This window comes from Octopus sinensis, linkage group LG26 (genome assembly GCF_006345805.1).
Source record: "Octopus sinensis linkage group LG26, ASM634580v1, whole genome shotgun sequence".
Lineage (NCBI taxonomy): Eukaryota > Metazoa > Mollusca > Cephalopoda > Octopoda > Octopodidae > Octopus > Octopus sinensis.
Window position 1 is genome coordinate 6,385,381 of NC_043022.1, and position 14,102 is coordinate 6,399,482.

At 43.0% G+C, this 14,102-nt stretch overlaps 1 protein-coding gene across 1 annotated transcript in view; it reads left to right on the plus strand.

Moving 5' to 3' along the window:
- LOC118768025 overlaps window positions 1-14,102 on the plus strand; it is a 30,829-nt gene that overhangs the window by 2,605 nt on the left and 14,122 nt on the right. The window contains exons 2-7 of the mRNA XM_036513699.1: window positions 4,729-4,772; window positions 5,872-5,908; window positions 7,450-7,637; window positions 9,208-9,353; window positions 11,673-11,848; window positions 14,076-14,102. The exon at window positions 14,076-14,102 is cut by the window's right edge and continues 58 nt beyond it. Of these exons, the coding sequence (XP_036369592.1) occupies window positions 4,729-4,772; window positions 5,872-5,908; window positions 7,450-7,637; window positions 9,208-9,353; window positions 11,673-11,848; window positions 14,076-14,102 (618 nt within the window). The remainder of the gene's footprint in view (window positions 1-4,728; window positions 4,773-5,871; window positions 5,909-7,449; window positions 7,638-9,207; window positions 9,354-11,672; window positions 11,849-14,075) is intronic.

The following is a 14,102-nucleotide window of genomic DNA, read 5'->3' on the forward strand; positions in this document are numbered from 1 at the left end:
AAGCCACAATGATTATGCACCAACCAAATAGTTACTGTTGATGACCATCACGTCGAAAAGATGAAGCACAAGATGGATGAACCCTTGTAGTTTTGAACTCAATGTAAACGGCTACAATTAAACATCCTCAATGAGTGTGTGGTCCTGACGGGGTGCGGTTAATTGATAAGCTAGCAAGATTTAAGCTGTTTTAATTTGACATTTTGTCGTAACTTTTTGTAGTTTCCATTTGATTAATACCAGATTTAGCTTTATCTTATCTTGAGTGGATATAATTACTGTTTCATGGGGGCTTTAGCCCTTAATGATCCCAACGGTGAGTAGCCCAGACCTTACCTACCAAATGGATAAAATTTCAAAAGCCATTTTTTTTCTAAAAAAAAAATACCGTCAGAGATTTTAACTACCTATTTCTTTATTACCCACAAGAGGCTAAACACAGAGGGGGACAAACAAGGACAGACATAGGTATTAAGTCGATTACATCGACCCCAGTGCGTAACTGGTACTTAATTTATCGACCCCGAAAGGATGAAAGGCAAAGTCGACCTCGGCGGAATTTGAACTCACAACGTAACGCAGACGAAATACCGCTAAGCATTTCTGCCAGCTCGCCGCCAGAGATTTTAACTACCGAGCACCCCTTTGCGTATTATGTCCCTGCTTTTTGGAAAGACCACACTAAGGATATCCCATCCTATTTTGTGTTCGCGTGTGTTGGAGGATTCTAGAAAATCTTGTCCCTAACTTTCGCATGCAAAAACAAGTGATAACAACACTCAAGTCTGATTGCACAAACTGATGATCAACGGCTTTCCATCCATGAGCACTCCATCATATTTATCCGTGACTGCATTATCCAGCGTGACCTATTTTCAGTGGCAGATTGAGATTCGAGATTTGCTGCTATTCCTAGCAGGTCGAACGACCATACATAGGTTAGTTAGGGTTAGTTCGTATTGGCTATGGAAGCACTCCGTCGGTTACGACGACGAGGGTTCCGGTTGATCCGAATCAACGGAACAGCCTGCTCGTGAAATTAACGTGTAAGTGGCTGAGCACTCCACAGACACGTGTACCCTTAACGTAGTTCTCGGGGATATTCAGCGTGACACAGAGAGTGACAAGGCCGGCCCCTTGAAATACAGGTACAACAGAAACAGGAAGTAAGAGTGAGAGAAAGTTGTGGTGAAAGAGTACAGCAGGGATCACCACCATTCCCTGCCGGAGCCTCGTGGAGCTTTTAGGTGTTTTCGCTCAATAAACACTCACAACGCCCGGTCTGGGAATCAAAACCACGATCCTATGACCGCGAGTCCGCTGCCCTAATCGCTGGGCCATTGCGCCTCCACCAAGTTCGTATTAATAAATGTAGAAAGATAGTGAAAGGCCGACTTCCGACCTTCTGCGTTCAAATCCAGCTACAGTTGTCTTGGCTCTTTTTTCTTTTCTTTTTTTCTTTTTTTTTTCTTTTTTTTTTACCTTCCAGATTTCATTTAAAACGGGTCCAGGGCAGGTAGACATGGTTTTACGCAAAGAAATACCCCGAAATGTTTGAATGGTCTGTGGGCTCGTGAAGGGTTAACACGTGGTTAACACAGCTAGTGATAACAACCACCACATGTCACTCTAAGGAACTCGACCTTTTTTCCTACTCCAGGTACATGACCTCAAAGTAATTTTGGTGGCTAGGGCACGGTAGGATTGAATCGACTGTCACTATATTATCACTGTTATTGGTTATTGTCGAAAAAATGGATGAACCCTTGTAGTTTTGAATTCGATGTAAAAGGCTAGAATTAAACATCGCAAGGTATTTAGACCCTCAATCCATTTCGCCAGTCCACCCGTGACCTAAATATTAATTCTTAATTTAGTCACAAGACAAAACTCCAATTTTGGTGGTGGGAACTTGCGGATTATATCGGTTCAACTGTTTGCTTGGCAACATTAGCAGACTTGTTGGAGCATCGAACCAAAAAGAGTTTCAATGTTTAGTAAAGAAAAGATAGCGAGCTGGCAGAACCGTTAGCATGCCGGGCGAAATGCTTAGCGGTATTTCGTCTGCCGCTACGTTCTGAGTTCAAATTTCGCCGAGGTCGACTTTGCCTTTCATCCTTTCGGGGTCGATTAAATAAGTACCAGTTACGCACTGGGGTCGATATAATCGACTTAATCCGTTTGTCTGTCCTTGTTTGTCCTCTCTGTGTTTAGCCCCTTGTGGGTAGTAAAGAAATAGGTATTTCTTCTGCCGCTACGTTCTGAGTTCAAATTCCGCCAAGGTCGACTTTGCCTTTCATTCTTTCGGTGCCGATTAAATAAGTACCAATTACGCACTGGGGTCGATATAATCGACTTAATCCGTTTGTCTGTCCTTGTTTGTCCTCTCTGTGTTTAGCCCCTTGTGGGTAGTAAAGAAATAGGTATTTCGGCTGCCGTTACGTTCTGAGTTCAAATTCCGCCGAGGTCGACTTTGCCTTTCATCTTTTCGAGAGTCGATAAAATAAGTACCAGTGACATACTGGGGTCGATGTAATTGACTTAACCCCCTACCCCAACTTGCTGGCCTTGTGGCAAAATTTGGAGCCCATGTTTAGTTATGACCGTCTGTGTTCTGAGCTCAAATCCTGCCGCGACTTCGCCCTTTTTTTTTTTTTTTCAGGTTGATAAAAATAAAATACCTGTCAAATACAAGTGTCGACATAACCTCTTGTTCCCCTCACATCATATTTCTAGCATTGAGTCTGTGTTGAAAAGAAACAGAATCGTCAGAAAGCTGGTATTATATCCAGCCCTTAATGTTCAGAGTTAAAATCCTGCCGAAGTCCACTTTGTCCTTCGTTGTTCAACAACTCCTCTGAGAGTGTATTTAATAGACTATCATTCCCATTTCCAAGTTTTGGCTTTGTGTAAAGTAAATATTCTTTTCTGCTCTAGGCACAAGGTCCGAAATTTGGGGGGAGGGGCGGGGCAAATCGATTAGATCGATCCCAGTACGCAACTGGTACTTAATTTATCGACCCAGAAAGGATGAAAGGCAAAATCGACCTCGGCAGAATGTGTGAGTTAATATTACAAAGATAATTATTCTGGTGGCCAACCGTTTCCACCGCTGCCTCAACATTTGTCCATGTTTTGGTATATGACAACAACAAGGAAGCGCGGCGTAGGGGAGGGTGGTCCTTATGGCATCGGGGTTGGAAAAATGAAATGATGCGACATTCGATCTTTACTCGTTTAGAAACAGTTTCGTTTTTGCATTTGGTTTGCATTGGATTCATTGCGTGAATTATTTGCGTAAAGACTCTCCGGAGACACAACAAAATAACGTTTTTCTTTATTGGTTTTAATTAATTTTCTATCGTAATTAGTGTATAATTCTCATCTCGGATAATTTCATGATGCACCAGTTGGGAAACATTGCTCCAGGGTCACGTGAACAGACTGCGTCCCATCCTTAAATATTCGTGACGTTGGACCAAGGAAACAATGCAAGGGACATCGGAATATTATGTCACTGACTGATATTAAGGTTTTTAGCTACAAAGAGAGATAATTGTAGAAGTGTTTCGATTTTATTAGACCTCCTCAACAGAAAAATACATGTCACCGTAATAATATACAAACTAATTCTATCAACCAAACGACTCAGTACCAACTCTACCTTTCTTAGAATCTCCAGCTGATCCAATGGTCGCTCGACTTGCTAAAAACGGCAGCCAAGTCTTCTCCCTGTATTCAAAATGAAAGGCCACATAGAATAACGTAGTTTTAGATATATTATTCCAGGAAATGGTCATGGCTGGAACACTTTTATTCTGGTGTTGTCTGACCGGGAACTAACATCTATGACTAAGTTTTATTAATTTGAAATAAATATTTCTGCTTTTTGCCTACTTCAACATTCAAACCTATTTCTGTAATCTCAATGGGGAATAAGTCTAATAACATTATTTCTTAATTATAATTTAATAAAATACCAACATTTTAAGCATATCCAGTTTCACTACAATTTCAGTATTTAGTTCCAATCTTTCATGATCCGAGTTCAAATTACGTAAAGGTCAACTTTACTTTCTGTCCTTATCGAGGGGAGAAAAATAAAATACTGGGGTCAATTTAATCGATTATTACTAGTGTTTCCCAGGATCGTTATGTAATGATAATACAGCTGGGAATCTCGGAGGAATCATTTTGTTTGTGTTTTAAGTGGGGATGGCCATGTAAACCTTTACAACCACAATACTTCCTATAGCGGGAAGGATTGTCGTTGAGAAAAATAATGGTAAAACACTGTCACAGATTATGTAATTTTTTAGTGCCCCCTCTTTTCCCAAATCGGTCAGACAGAAGAAACCGCCGACTGTAATTAAAAATTACAATAACTTCGTTAATTAGTAATGCTAATCAATGTTTGCTGCGCTTATGTGGAGTGGAGGGGGGGGAGTGCGTTGCTTTTCTCAGAGGCCAAAAAGCTGTTGAGATGGCACTGCTTTCATGCCAAATTTTCGTCAACCAAATGTTCCAAGACATTAGTCAACAAGAGGCTTACACAAACAACCTCTGCCTAACATGGTACACAGTCGGATCGAACCTGAAACTCCATGGTTACGACAACGCTGTCTTAGGCAGTCGTACCTTCGACCACACGAGTTCAAGTTTTCAGGGTTAACAAAACCAGTATCTCCCATATATTGCTATCTTTGATATGAATTTGTATCTTTTCAGTAACCTTTTGGAAAATGGCACTTCTTGGACACCTCATGATTATGGTAAGGAATTCTCGCTTTTAATTATTTATATTTTTGTGAGTTTGTTGGGGTTTTTTTTTTTTTCATATTTGTTAGTATCTGTTGTTGTTTAACCCCAGTCCGGATGGACAATATCAAGAGTTGGTTGGACAGGAGAGGCAAAGCGACCAGAGGGGTGACGCTTAATCGGAAAAAAATGTTCATGTCATCAATTCGCTGCGATGAAACGACGATGAATCGAGGAGGTTTTAAGACTATAATGTATAGAGTGAGGGAGACTTAACTGCTATTTCTAGAAAAAAACAAAAGCTCGTCTATTGGCCGACCAATGCCTTGTGAGTGGATTTGGTAGACGGAAACTGAAAGAAGCCTGTCGTATATATGTATATATATGTGTGTGTTTGTCCCCCTAGCATTGCTTGACAACCGATGCTGGTGTGTTTATGTCCCCGTTACTTAGCGGTTCGGCAAAAGAGACCGATTGAATAAGTACTAGGCTTACAAAGAATAAGTCCCGGGGTCGATTTGCTCGACTAAAGGCGGTGCTCCAGCATGGCCGCAGTCAACTGACTGAAGCAAGTAAAAAAAAAAATAGAAGGAAGATGAGAGGGTCGGAAGGAGGTCGAGAGTCTGGCAAAGAATGGCATGGATGGAGAATATGATGAGATGGTTGGAGAGGAGAGACAGCTGGAGAACTGGATCTTCATTGGGATGGCTTTCGTTTTGTGTCTTCGATGCCATACAGGCGTACGGTACATGACGATGACGATTATCGGTGACAAAGTCGTCTGGCAAGCGATAGGCAGATGGTTCGAGATCCGCTGGTGGAACTGTTCCTCCTTTCACTCTCAAATTGCTGTTTGCAAAAGGAGTCTTTTGTTTTCTGTCTTTAGTCGTACGGCCTTTTGCAGGCCCAACCATACTGCAGTGATCGATCATTTGATCAGCTGATGTTGCTGTTCTTGTATAACCTGACGTCGGCTCTGATTGAGCAAACCTACATTCAACCATTCCAGTCGTGACCATTCCATTTGTTTTGTATATACAGGACGACATTATCCGCTGTGAGTTTTGTCATTTATTTTTCCATTATTAAAATATATTTTTCTTTTTCTTTCAGTCCTTTCCGTTAAACGATGGCAAAGACATTGTAATAGGTAAGCAGCTTGAAACAGTTGGCAACTCACACTTGCAATGTCCTCTCCGTATTTCGATGTCAAAACAAAATGCAGCCCTCCTCACCACACACAATCCCCCCCTCCTCTTTCCCCTTCCCTCCTCCTCCTCTCTCTCTCCCACTCTCCTCCCTCTCTCCCTCTCCAAAGACCTCTCCCGAAATTTGAACGTCCGCTTTAGCGAGTCCCCCTCCAAGAACATCTCCTGACCCTGTGAGCTGTCATCCAAACATACACCCTTCCAACATCTCAAATGTGAATGAGACGGTCCTTAACAACATCATCCTTCTCGCTCCTTAATCGCCGTTAAAGGAAGGCCTTCTTAAAACCCAAACTCTCTGCAGACTTTCTCTCCTCCATCACTCACCTCGAGAGACAAGGACGAGAAACTGAATGAAAGACGTTCCTGCATTTTAGTCGTTCCTCTCAAACATCTTGGACCTGATGGCCGTCCCCCTCCCCCATCATCATCCCAAACTTCCTACTGAAACCTGACCTACATGCAAACTAAACACCGCACACTAAACCTCCATTGACTTAATTAACCCCCGCCAATGGGGTCAGAGCAATTGAGTCTCCTATTGCAATAACAGCAAATCAGCAATGAATGCCTCACAAACACTAGCCACAGTATGTGCCGCCCGGAGCGGCCCTTCCGTTTGCCGCCGCCCCCGGCCCCACAAAAAATACATTGCTGTAGAGGGTGGAAAGGAGACAACGTTCCATAACTTATATAACGTGAATTTTGGTGTGTGTGTGTGTGTGTGTGTGTGTGTATACACAGGTATACAGCATGCAGAAGAAGGCTAACTTCTCATTTCTTTTAACTTGCTTTTTATTCTAATTTTGATAAAGGGTTTCACCCCGAAACGTAATTCTACTTCCATTCCATTTTCCGGCGTGCCCTCATTTCTGGCAGAATCGTTAGCACACCGGGCAAAATGCTTAACGGCGTTTCGTCCGTCCTTACGTTCTGAGTTCAAATTCCGTCGAGGTCGATTTCGCCTTTCATCCTTTCGGGATCGATAAATTTAAGTAGCAGTTACGCACTGGAGCGACGTAATCAACCTAATCCCTTCTCCCAAATTTGAGGCCTTGTGCTTCCAGTAGAAAGAATTATTATTAAGGCTGTGAGCTAGCAGAATCATTAGCGTGCCGAACGAAATGCTTAACGGCATTTCGTCCGACTTTACGTTCTGAGTTCAAATTCCGTCGAGGTGGTCTTTGCCTTTCATCCTTTCGAAGGTCAATGAAATAAGTACCAGTGAAACACTGGGGGTCGATGTAATCGACTCGTCCCCCGGTCCCCCAAATCTTCAGACCTTGTGCCTCGAGCAAAAAGGATTATTATTTGTGTGTGTTCACATTTTGTCCCTGGCTTTTCGAATTTTTGCCAACCTATTCTAACCATTCGCGTTGCCCATCTGTCCGTCTCTAATTCTTCTAGTTTCATTTCTGCTAATTATTATATAATTAGTTGAATTCAATTAAAATATCCTGCCTTATTGTGTTTTATTTTGTAGTGACCAAGTCGTGTCCTGAAACCCTTACCGAACAAGGGGACATAATTATTCTCGCTGACCATATAAGGACCCATCCCTTCGCGTCGTGTCGGCACCAACATGAGCATTATTTTGATGAAATAGCGATCGCGGTTTACCGTTTGCAGTTCCAGTTGAATGGAAACTGGAAACGTTCCTGTATTGCAATGGTAGATAGAGCTTCACGCTTCAACACTCTCTCTCTCTCACTCTCTCCCTCTCTCCTCTTCTCCGGCTCTCTCTCCACCTTTTCTCTCTCTCCCCCTCTTCTCTCTCTCTCCCCCTCTCTTACGCGCCCTCTCTTTCCCGTCTCTCTCTCTCTCTTTCCCGTCTCTCTGTCTCTCTCTTTCCCGTCTCTCTGTCTCTCTCTTTCCCCGTCTCTCTCTCTCTCTCTTTCCCCGTCTCTCTCTTTCTCTTCCCCCGTCTCTCTCTTTCTCTTTCCCCGTCTCTCTCTCTCTTTCCCCGTCTCTCTCTCTCTTTCCCCGTCTCTCTCTCTCTCTTTCCCCGTCCTCTCTGCTCTCTCTTTCCCCCGTCTCTCTCTCTTCTTTCTTTCCCTTCGTCTCTCTCTCCCTCTTTCCCCGTCTCTCTCTCTTTCCTCGTCCCTCCTTCTCTTCTCTTTCCTCTCTCCTTTCCTATCGTCTCTCTCTTTCTCTTTCTCGGTCTCTCTCTTTCTCTTTCCTCTCTCTCTCTTCCCCACTCTCTCCTTTCTCCATCTCTCTCTTTCTCTCCTCTCCCATCTCTTTCCTCCTCCCTCTCCATCTCTCCTCCTCTCTCTCTTCTCCTCTTTCTCTCTCCATCTCTTTCTCTCTCTCTCTCTCTTCGTCTCTCCTCTCTCTCTCTTCCTCTTTCCCCCGTCTCTCTCTCTTCTCTTTCCCTCCTTCCCCTCTTTCCCTTCCCTTCTCCTTCACCCATCTCTTCTCTTCTTTCTTGTCCCCCATCCCTCTATCTCTCTCTCTCTCCTCCCCATCTCTCCTCTCTCTCTTTCTTTTCCCCCATCTCTCTCTCTCTTTCTCCCATCTCTCTCTCTCTTTCTCACCATCTCTCTCTCTCTTTCCCCAATCTCTCTCTCTCTTTCTTTCTTCCCCATCTCTCTCGTTTATCTCTCTCCCCATCTCTCTCCTTTATCTCTCTCTCTTTCCCCATCTTCTCTTTCCTCTCTCTCTCTTTCCCCTTCCCGTCTCTCTCGCTCTCTCTTCCCCGGTGTCTCTCTCTCTCTCTCTTGTCTCTCCCCGTCTCTCTCTCTCTCTCTTCTTTCCCCGTCTCTCTCTATCTTTTCCCCGTCTCTCTCTCCTCTCTCCTCTCTCTCTTTCCCGCCCCTCGCTCTCTCTCTCCTCTTTCTTTCCTCTCTCTTTCCTTCCCTTTCCCCCCCGTCTCTCTCTCTCGCTTTCCTTTCCCTCTTCCCGTCGTCTCCCTCCCCGTCTCTCTCTCTCCCCTCTCTTCTCCGTCTCCTCTCTCTCGTCTCCTCTCTCGTCTTTCTTCCTCCCGTCTCTCTCCGCCCCCTCCTCTCTTTCCCCGTCTCTCTCTCTCTTTCTCTCCCGTTCTTTCTCTCCTCTCTCTCTCCTGCTCCTCTTCTCTCTCTCCTCTCCTCTCCCTCTTTCCTTCTCCTCTCTCTCCCCCTCCTGCATCTCTTCCTCCTCTCCCACTTTCTCCTTCCTCTCTCTCTCCTCTTCCCGCTTCTCCTCCCTCCCCTCCACTCTCGTGGTTTCACTGACTCTGCCCCTTGTCTATTCTTTCCTTTAGCTCCAAACAACAGGCGGTTATCAAATTGAAATAATTGTGCCATCGGAAGGCACGCCTCTTACTGGTCAGTCTCAGGTCCTCAATGTCACCTGTCCATCTCCGCAGCTGACAAACTCTCTCACTATCGATGATTCGCCCACAAATAGGTCAGTTCACAACTTTTTATTCTATTTGATCCTTTTCAAATATTTTGGCTGCTTTGTTTATTTCCTTAAAATCCCTAAAATCGTTGATTTCGTCAAAAAAAAATATTAAGTTTGTAACTGTACAGATACATAGGCGCAGGGTGGCTGTGTGGTAATGCTTTATTTGTACCAACCACATGGTTCCGGTTTCAGTCCCACCGCGTGGCATCTTGGGCAAGTGTCTTCTGCTATAGCCTCGGCCAACCCAAGCCTTGTGAGGGTGGATTTGGTAGACGGAAACTGAAAGAAGCCGTCGTATATATGTATATATATGTATGTGCGTGTATGTTTGTGTGGTGTCTGTCGTTTGTCCCCCTAGCATCGCTTACAAACCGATGCTGGTGTGTTTATGTCCTCGTCACTTAGCGGTCGGCAAGAGACCGATAGAATAAGTACTGGGCTTCAAAGAATAAGTCCCGGGGTCGAGTTGCTCGATTAAAGGCGGTGCTCCAGCATGGCCGCAGTCAAATGACTGAAGCAAGTAAAAAAAAAAAAAAAAAAAACTGTACAGATACCCTGTTAGAGTTCGAACTGTTATTGTAAAACTTCGATCATTGTAATTGATTTTGAAAAAAAACTGGAAAAGCAAAGAAACTTAATGGAAGTGTTTTGAAAAGAAAAATGTGTCCTGCTATACATCAGCTCCACCTGTAGGTCTATGGAAATAAAAACATTAAACTGTGTGTATGTAAATTTAAAAAAAAAAACGTGTCTCATCGTCATCCAGTGTTCTAAATCCGGGTTTTGTCCCCTTTAACGGGGATGGCCGGATCTACCTCAATGCCATAGCAACTGCCCTCACACCATCTCGCCCGGTTTGGGACGTCCTATGTATGTATTTGTAAATAAAAAAAATGTGTGTGTGTAATTGGCACTTCGTCGGTTATGACGACAAGTGTTTGAGATGAGATGTTTGAGGGCTATGGTTGGTATGACACGGATGGACAGGATGAAGAATGAGGTGCGAAGACGAGCAGGAATGAGAAAATCTATGCACCAGAATGGATAGATGAATGTTGAGGTGGTTTGGCCACATGGAGAGGATGGATGAGGAATGGATGGTAAGGAGGAGTGATGAAGGCTGAAGTGGTTGGCAGCAGAACCAGAGGCAGACCTCGGTTTCTGTGAATGGATGGAGCGAGGAAAGCTTTGGTGGTTAGAGGTGTTGGAGTGAGAGAGGCAAGAGAGTTTATAAATGATAGGAAAGCTTGGAGAGTGTTTGTGGACAGATGAGTGAATTTGGTGTTGCTGAAAGGGGTACGGAACCAGTATGATGCGGCGGGGGTAAACCAGTACATGCTGTCGGGGCCTGTTGCTGATATCAGAGGTTTGCTTTCTATGCCTTGTCCCGAGCATAGGACGGGGCTTGCCTCTTTGGACCGGGAAATGAACGGAATGCCTGGGGTGTGTGTAACAGGCACCCCGTCGGTTATAACAAGGGTTCTAGTTGATCCAATCAACGGAACAGCCTGCTCGTGAAATTAACATGTAAATGGATGAGTACTCCACAGACACGACGACCCTAAGCACACACACACACACATATAAGCACAAAGAGTGAGTCCTATAAGACATAGGAGCATAAAGGGACACAAATATCCCTTCATCAGCTGTAAGTGTTTGACGAAAGGTGGAAAAATGTGGTGAGTAAAAGGTCCCTCGCAAATACGAGATAGGTTGTGGAAAAAAAGAAAAAAAAACAGAAGGTTAAGTGCCGTGGCGGGGAGCGAGGGGTCCGTAGACCCGCCCCACTTCATTTTGTAAAAAAATTGTCCCTGTAATTGTTCCATCATTCGAACTCTAAATTCACCATGTATTTTAATTGACCCCAAAACGCATTTATTGTTGTAAATCATTCGTGATTGTGTTGTATGTTCTATGTCGCCCCTAGTGGGTAATAAAGGGACACAAATATCCCTTCATCAGCTGTTATCTGACGTGTTCCGCATTTTCGATACCCTAAAACAACCGCCAGTTCCAATACGGCTGTAGATTTAAACACAAAAGCCTACTAGGGAAGGATTTATCGAAAAGAGAACAGTAACAGAATTGTTAGGGTGTCAGACTAAATGCTTTGTATTTCTCGCGGATCCTTACGTTCTGAGTTCGAATCCCGTCTAGGTCATGTCTGCTTTTGATCTCTCTGGGATCGATGAAATAAAATACCCGTCTATTTCTGGGGTCAGTTTAATCAACTAACCCTTCCCCTCCCTCTTAATTTTCTGGCTTTGTGCCCACGCGAGAAACAAATATTTTTTTAATGTTTTTTTTTTTAATTAGAAAAACACAATCCGGGCAAAATAGTTCCTATTTCTTCAACCAATCAAAAACCGAAGAGGAAATTCTTTGGATGGATGACGCTTCATTTGGAACTGAGCCGGTGCCAATAATATTGTCTGCACATTACGAAGTGGAGGGAAACTGGGCCCTAATTACTTTGTCAGCCATGCTAACCAGTTAAGTATCACATATTCATTGTATTTATTTGTTGTTTCAGTTTTATTAAGCGCCAAATTGGCAGAATGGTTAGAACATTTCAGCCGAAAGAGTGTGTGTGTGTGTGTGTGTGTTCGCATACGTGAAGGTGGTGGGTTGTCAGAGCATCGAAAAATGCCATGAAGTAGTAGTTCTAGGTTTTTCGTTCCGAGTACAAATCCCGCTAAAGATGTTTTTGCCTTTCATCATTTCGGGGTTGATAAAATAAATACCAGTTGAATATTGGGGGTTCGATGTTATCGACTCATCCTCTTCCCCCAAATTGCTGCTCTTGTGGTAAAATCTGAAATCATTATTATTAATATTATTATTATTATTATTATTATTATTATTATTAAGGCAGCGAGCTGGCAGAATCATTAAGTACGCTGGACGAAATGCTTGGCGATATTCATCGCTACGTTCTGAGTTCAAATTCCGCCGAGGTCGACTTTGCCGTTCATCCTTTCGGAGTCGATTAAATAAGTACCAGTTACGCACTGGGGTCGATATAATCGACTTAATCCCTTTGTCTGTCCTTGTTTGTCCTCTCTGTGTTTAGCCCCTTGTGGGTAGTAAAGAAATAGGTATTTCGTCTGCCACAACGTTCTGAGTTCAAACGCCGTCGAGGTTGGCTTTGCCTTTCATCTTTTGGGAACCAATAAAATAAGTACCAGTTGAGTACAGGGGTTGATGTAACTGAATAGTCCCATCTCCTAAAACAATTTCAGACTCTTTTTCCTACAGTAAAAAGAGTTATTGCGTATATCCAGGCCTCGAAAGAATTATTGCAAGACCAGTATATAGGGAAGAAATGTTCTGTGATTTCCTGAGACTTACTCTTGGCAAATTCCTATTCCTCAAATCCTGGCGCCTATTTTAGTATCTTATCATTAATTTCAGTTTTGTATTAACTGATTAAATATTTAGATATGGAGATTAACGATTCGGTGATTATATTTCTAATGAAATCATCTGCCCTTATGTTTTATCGTAGCTAACGTTGCTCCATAATCTAATAGGAGCTTGGTTGGGGGGCTGGCTGACCCGAATAATTCGAAATTACATCCATTCACTCGCTTTATACCCGTTCTCTTGTGGTTTCGCGCAGTCAATGTAATAATGCTCGAAATGGAAAGAAACGAGTTCTATTACGAAGCATTAAAGAATTTTTTCCATTTCTAACCAGTATTTCTTTGTTGGTGTCATAGCTTGACCTTAGCAAACTAATCACCAGTCAAGAGAAGACATTTAATGTGGTGAACCCGAGACCATTTACCAACTCGGCTCAATTTATACCAAGAGAGGTAACCATCGAACAATCAGAAAACAGCAACTTTTTTAATGGTCTACCGTTACTTACATTTCCTATAACCTACTTGTATACTCTTTACTCTTTTACTTGTTTCAGTCATTAGACTGCGGCTATGCTGGAGCACCGCCTTTAGTCGAGCAAATCGACCCCGGGACTTATTCTTTTGTAAGCCTAGTACTTATTCTATCGGTCTCTGTTGCCGAACCGCTAAGTGACGGGGACGTAAACACACCAGCATCGGTTGTCAAGCAATGCTAGGGAGACAAACACATACACACATACATATATACACATATATACGACAGGCTTCTTTCAGTTTCCGTCTGCCAAATCCACTCACAAGGCATTGGTCGGCCCGGGACTATAGCAGAAGACATTTGCCCAAGATGCCACGCAGTGGGACTGAACCCGGAACCATGTGGTTGGTTAGCAAGCTACTTACCACACAGCCACTCCTGCGTCTATTATATATCGTATATATAAAAATATCTCCTTGAATTCCCCTAATTTCCATCACTCTCAATGCTTGTGTAAGCAAAAACTAAAATGGTGATACAAAATACTAGCTTAAAAGCCATCAACTGCCCAAAGACCAAAAATTTATTAAATTTGAAAGAAAATTTAGAAAAGGTCTCATATCCACAGAGAATTGTCTCGGCGCACCACCTTTGTGTCTTGATCTAAATTGATCAAACAAAAAAAAACGACTCAAAAGAAAATAATCTAAAATAATTTTGAATAATATTCAGTTTGAAACCCACAAATTCCAAGTTTAAATTTGGAAAAGTTAAGCAAAAGGGAAATAATCTGATTTTTGTGATGTCAATCACCTTTTAATATTTTCTTCTTCTTCCATTCCCATGACTTATTTTCAATTTTAAAATACCTTTCAGATACTCAGACTACTGCGAAAGGAATAA